A 6,626-nucleotide genomic window follows, 5' to 3' on the forward strand; every position below is an offset into this window, starting at 1 on the left:
GCGCACGTCTCCGTGCGCCTTTGTGTGGTCCATCCTTCTTCCTCTTCCTCTCTCCTCTGTTGTGTGCTCCACTAGCCCAGCTGCTAGTTTGTTAGGTTATGAGCCCTCATACGCCTTTTTCGAGCACGAGCTCGTCCAGTAGCAGCTCGGAACCCGATGGGTCGAGGTACGCTCGTTTGGACGGCGCCCACCGTCAGCGCTCTACGCGTGCGCCGCGACAAGGCCAGCAATCGCAGGCAACTTCTGGTAGTGCGACTTGTCGCTACTGCTGGTTTGCTTTCGGCGAACGCCTTCCTCATTCTACCGACCGCTGCCGCCTTTTGGCGCGCGCATTTTCCAACAACCCCGTGCCTAGGGATTTCAAACTCCCTCCGGCGCTCGCAACCTTGCAGCGTGTCCGCCTGCAAGCGCCGTACCCCAAGCGGGACGGTACGCAGAAGCGCAAGGAGCGGTCCAGCAGCGGTTCCGATCGTCCTCGTGGCAAGCGCCGGGCGCGCCGCCGCAAGGTCGATTCCGATACTTCCTCGGACGACTCGCGCTCTGATCGCTCGCGCAAGGTTCGCCGCGACAATCGTCGCGAAGGCCGCCGCGATCGTCGCTCGCGCTCTCAGCAGCGTCGCAGCTCGTCGCGCGCGCGCGATTCCGTCGCTGGACGCAATGTCGGTCACTCTGACGCGCCCGGCAACGGTAACAATAATATGACTCGTTCGACAGCGTTCGCTGTTTCTTCTTCCTCCTCGAGCCAGACTCGAGAGTCGCTCTCCGCGACAGCGCTTGTGGTTGCTTCTACGCCCACTACAACAGCGCAGACTGTCGAGCCTCGATCTCCGGTCATGTCTGAAATGACACAAACTTTACCCACTCTGGCTTCTCAGCCCGCGACGTCCACGACGTCGGTTGCCTCGCTTGGTGCTACGTCCCACCAGCGCACGGCTCCTGTGGTTTCTGCGTCGACGGGAAACTCCACTTTCGGGGAGGCTCCTTCGTCGCAAGTGCCCGCTACTGCGGTGCCTGTCGCTGCTTCGACACCGACCTTGCCACCTGCCTCGACCTCGGTCGAGCGCGCCGATCTAACCGCTTTGTCAAGTGTGAGCTCTGCGGACTCTGATGTGACGCTCCACCCGTGGACGCGCTCGCCGCATCGGAACCCTGCGCATGTGACGCATGAGCTTCAAAGTGGCCCTTTGCTGCCGCTCGCGCACGAGCTCCCATCGCTCGATTGGCTGCTGTTTTCGGTGCCATCGCCGCTTGATGGCCCGACGCGTTGTGAAGGCGTCGAGATTTCTCCGCTGGTCATCCAACGTATCGGCAATGAGTATGGCCTGCTCTCGACTGCGACGTCTCGCGTGACGACGCCGCACGTCTTGTATGACCGGAAGTGGATCATTGACAGTGGCGCATCTGCGCACAGTACACCACATGCCGACTGGTTTGTCCAGTTCTTGCCTCATGAGTCGCTCCTCCGCGTGGGTGACAACCACGGACTTCGTGTCCGCGGTGTTGGCATGGTCAAGTTTACGGTCGTGGTCGTCGATAGCACTGGTGCTACGACGTCGCGAGAAGTGACGCTGCGTCAAGTACTCTACGTACCCGAGCTCAAGTTCAACTTGTTCTCGGTCGGCGCGGCCTTCCTCGACCGTCTCAAACCCGATTTTGGATCGGAGGTGCTCAGCCACCTCATTCTCTTGGACAGCCCCACGGGCCAAGCCATCGAGGCGCCGCGCTCGAGCTCGACGCGTCTTTATGCGTTCCCATGCTCGCCGTGCCCTGGGCTCGTCTCGGCCATTGTCGACGATACTACCACGTCGACGCCGTACCACGGCCATCGTGCTATCCTTGCGGTTGCCCAGAGCATCCAGCATGGTCTTGCTGCTTCTACGACGCAGCGCTTCTCCGACGAGCTCCATGGCTTTCGCAATGGACACGCTCTCTGGAATGGTCCTGAAGCATCTACTGTTCCTTTCCTTGCGGACATGTACGATGAACCTTCTCCTACGGACATCTCTGACCTACCTCTAGGTTCTCAGGGTGATCACGACACCCCGGCGGCGCCCAGTAGCGTCCAAGACTACATTAGTCTGGCTGCGGTCAACGACCCCAGTGCCGAAATAAATCATAGTGCTCTTGCCACATTTCGTGTTTTGAAGCCTCTGCATCGCAGACTTGGCCACATTGGTGACGCAGCCATGCGTACCTTGATTCGCGACCATCCCGAGTTGGAATCGTTTCGTGGCACCGGACGGATGCCGTCGCACAGCTGCGATGTGTGCATCCAAGCCAAGTCCAAGCGCTTGCCATTTCCCAAGGACTCGATTACCCCACGTGCGACCGCGCCTCTTGCGCGCGTCCACACGGATATGTGGGGCCCTATCAAAATCCCGACACCGTCGGGTGCAACGTACTTTGTCGTCTTCATCGACGAAGCGACCCACTACTTGTGGACGTACCTCTTGCAGACTCGTACTGACATCTACAAGATCTACGAGATTTTTCGCGCTGAAGCGCGCGCTCTTTTCCGCGCGGAGCCTATCGCTCTGGAGTACTCGGAGTTCTTTGACATCCACCTCCTTCAAGGCGACAACGCGCGCGAGTATGAGAAGCTTGGTCGTATCATCCACGCCAAGTATGGCACTCGCATGGTGTATTCCAACGCCTATACGCCTCAGCAGAACGGCGTCGCTGAACGCATGATGGGCACTTCGCTTGCTCGCGTCCGCGCTTTGCTCATCGAGGCGGCCCTCCCTAAGTTCATGTGGGGCGTTGCGCTTAAGCACGCGACGTACCTCATCAACATTACACCAACAGAAGCTAACGGCGGCCAGACCCCGTACTTCTTGGTGCACAAGGAACACCCCACACTGCAATACCTGCGTGTGTTTGGCTGTGTTGCCTGGGTCCACGTGCAAATACCTGCGCGCTCGGACAAACTCGACGCACGCGCTTTGCGCTGCATTTACATTGGCGTTCCTCCGAATCGCCAGGGCTTCCAGTTGATGGTCCCGGAGACTCATCGTCTCATCGACAGTCGCGACGTTATTTTCCGTGAAGATGAGTTCTACCCTATCGCGACGATCGAGGCTGCCGCTTTGGCACGCCGTACCACCGATGCGTCGCAGGGCCATCCAAATGGTCCTAAGCCTGCCACTGTGGCTTTTCCGCCACCAGTCCCGACCGCGACTTTCCAGTCGTCGGACTCGGCTTCTGCACCTGTGCGTTCGGTCCATGACCTTAGCTCGACTGCGACCACTTCCTTGGCACCCATGACCTTGGAAGCGGCTCAACCAGGAGCGGCGCAACAGGCCCTACCTTTAGCGGTCCGTCCGCGGGATGCACCCGTTGTTGACGCTATGCGATATGTCTCCGCGATGCCTCAGGGCGTGCAAGCACCACCAGGTCAACCTTCCGTTCGGTCGACTCCTAGTCCCGCGGAGCCTGGCAGTAGTGTCTTCGCACCAACCCTGGAGGATGCAAGCATCTCTGCGCATACTCGTGGCGATACTGCGCCTACAATCCCGGCTCAGCCGACGCGGCAAAGTACACACGACCTACTGCCGGATACCTGTCCTCCGTCTGCAAGACATCCAGGCTCGAGCGCCCACTCGGATGACCGCTGGCCCCGGTCGAGTGGCGACTCTGGCGTCGCTGGCTCTCAATACTCTTCGACCTCGTCGTTGCAGTCGCATCCGACTCCGCCCTCTACTGCGGATGTTAGCTCTACTCGTCTGCTGCGTGACTCCGGTCTACATAGCACCCAAGCGGTCCCTCCGCTGGTGGCGCAGGAATCAGACACCCACGATCTCCTTGACCCCTCAACGCAACAAGAACCAGTACCTTGGTTCACGTCCGTTGACGAGATCGGCGATACGGAAACGTACAACATGGCGTTTACGTCGTTCCATTTGCCCCCACTCTCCATTAGGGAGGCCAACATGCTGTGGGCAAACTGGGAGGCGACTCGACCTCGACAGACCCGCTACAAATGCGTCTCTTTCGACTCTGCTACTTACGTAGTCTACTTTTCTGAGTCTCAGCCGCCTTCGGCGATGCTCAACCCTTTCCGTGCACAATCTGCGCCCATCTACGACGATGAGGACATTCCGTCTGACATGATCGGGCCGCACGCTCTTTCTGCAGTGCACACTGCACCTGTGGCAATTCCGCCACCTGAAATCGTCATTCCACTGGCACTCGTCTCGACTTCTACGTCGGACGACCCTGTCGACGTTACCGACGTCCCGGGCTATGCGACTCTCGCCAACATGGACGAGTATGGCGATCTCGATGAGACTGTACCCAACACATGGGCCGAAGCTATGCGCAGCCATGAGCGTGAGCACTGGCTCGCCGCTGCCCACGAGGAGTACCAATCTCTCCTTCGCAACAACACGTGGCGCATGGTCTCGAAGCTCCGTGCCCAGCGCAACGGTCCCGTGACTGTCCTACCTACGCGGTGGGTGTTCACTCGCAAGCTCAAAGCTGACGGCTCGATCGACCGCTACAAAGCGCGTCTCGTCGTTCAGGGCTTCCGCCAAAAGGCTGGAATCGACTACGATGAGATTTTCAGCCCCGTCGTGCGCATGGAGGTACTCCGTTTGCTCTTCACGATCGCGGCGCTCGAAAACTACGAAATCATCCAAATGGACGTGAAAACAGCGTTCCTGAACGGCCTCCTCCCTGAGGACCCGGCCATATTCATCAAGCTCCCCTCGGGCATTCCAACACCAGATCCATCGTTGCTTTGCCAGCTTCTCAGAGCTCTTTACGGCCTGAAGCAAAGCCCACGCATCTGGTACGAGACCTTCGTCCAGTTCATGGAGTCCATCGGGTTTACCCGTACGCGCAAAGACCGCTGCGTCTTCACCAAGCGCTACGATGGACGTCTCGTCTACATCAGTCTCTACGTCGATGATCTCTTGATTTTTGCACCCACGCGTGCCATCGCCAACGAGATTCGTGCGGTCCTTAAGGCCAAATTCCAGATGAGCGACCTTGGTGATGTCGCCTTCATCCTTGGCTGGCAGATCATCCGTGATCGCCGCAACCGCACCATCTTCATCCATCAGACAAAGTACATCTCGGAGCTTCTCGCCCGGTACAACTGTCTCGAAGGCCACTGGGCTCCTACGCCACTAGAACCGAACCAGGACCTATCGTCCGTCAACAAGGACTCGGACCCGAAGCGGGTCGCTACGCTTGCGACGTACATTCCATATCGGTCCGCCGTTGGCTCGCTCATGTACCTCGTACTTGGCACTCGCCCGGACCTGGCTCATGCTGTCCAACAGCTTAGCCAGTACTTGAATAGTCCTGCACTTGGCCACTACCGTGCCGTGCAACACGTTCTCGCGTACCTCCGCGGTACACGCACCATGGGCCTTACCCTTGGTGGCCTCTCTGCGAGTTCATCTCCTGCACTCGAGGCATACGTCGACGCTGACTACGCCAAGTGCATCGACACTCGTCGTTGCATCAGCGGTTATTTCACCCTGTTCTATGGCAGCCCCATTTCGTGGCTCGCCAAGAAGCAACCCACGGTTGCTCTCTCTACTACCGAGGCGGAGTACACAGCTCTCGCTAGCTGCCTCCAGGAAGGCTTGTACCTAAAGTACCTCCTCCTCGACCTGGGTTACGACCTCAAGGATCCCATCCCGATCCACGAGGACAACCTCAGCACCATCAAAATCGCCAAGAACCCTGCGTTTCATGGGCGTACCAAGCACATTGACGTCAAGCATTTCTTCGTCAAAGAGCTCGTTGAAGCTCAGGTCTTCGAAGTGGTCTACTGCCCTTCGCAACAACAAATCGCCGACATTTTCACGAAGGCTCTTCCCAAGGACCAGTTCCGGTACCTTCGTGAGCGCCTTGGCGTCGGTACTCATGCGACCGACACGACCGCGGCTCCGCGCCGTTAAACGCTTCCTGCGTTGGTCTGCCTATATGTCTGTGCGTTTTTCTTGTGACACCATCTCTGGGTCACCTTTGTGCGTTGTGTTTTCTGTTCTTCGCCCTTTTTTCTTTTTTTTCCTTTTTCCGTCTCTTGGTCTCTCGACCTCCGTGCCTCGACACCATGTTCTCCAGGGAGGCTGGTGGTCCCACGGTTTTGACGAGTCATCTTTTCTGCCCCATTACGCATGGGAGCAGTCACCTCACGTGTGACGGTTTGTGGACCTCATGGTCCTCATCACTCAGCCTCGTACCTACGAGCCGGCTTCCCCCACATTTGCACTTGGGGAGGCTGTCAAGATCGCAACTGCAAACGTTGGGATCGCCGACTCGAAGACGTCCGACTCTTCGTTGGTTTTCGGTGGTTTTCTCCAGCCTCTGCCACGTCATTGGCTGTTTCCACCGTCAGTAGGCTTTTTCCCCTCATATCAAGTATGAGGGTTTTGCCACTGTAGGAGTTTGTGTCGCAGCTAGTGTGCCCCTCTCGTAATATACGATATCACGGGTCGGGTCACTTGGAGCCTTTGGGGCTTCACTTCGATTCCGCCGCCCGACTGCGCACGTCTCCGTGCGCCTTTGTGTGGTCCATCCTTCTTCCTCTTCCTCTCTCCTCTGTTGTGTGCTCCACTAGCCCAGCTGCTAGTTTGTTAGACCCAGCTGCCGTCGGCTCGTGGCTTCTGTCG

At 58.2% G+C, this 6,626-nt stretch overlaps 1 protein-coding gene across 1 annotated transcript; it reads left to right on the forward strand.

Annotated features, from left to right (window-relative positions):
- SDRG_06488 (hypothetical protein) lies at positions 1-2,132 on the forward strand. Its single transcript, XM_008612269.1, has 2 exons — positions 1-1,975; positions 2,020-2,132. Exons 1-2 carry the CDS (start codon positions 99-101, stop codon positions 2,030-2,032), a joined length of 1,890 nt encoding a protein of 629 aa, XP_008610491.1. The 5' UTR covers positions 1-98; the 3' UTR covers positions 2,033-2,132.
- The last annotated feature ends 4,494 nt before the right edge of the window (positions 2,133-6,626 follow it).

This window comes from Saprolegnia diclina (genome assembly GCF_000281045.1).
Source record: "Saprolegnia diclina VS20 unplaced genomic scaffold supercont1.17, whole genome shotgun sequence".
NCBI lineage: Eukaryota > Oomycota > Saprolegniomycetes > Saprolegniales > Saprolegniaceae > Saprolegnia > Saprolegnia diclina.

Excerpts from the sequence above, each read along its gene's own strand:
- SDRG_06488 (XM_008612269.1), top strand. The coding sequence starts at position 99 with ATGAGCCCTCATACGCCTTTTTCGAGCACGAGCTCGTCCAGTAGCAGC.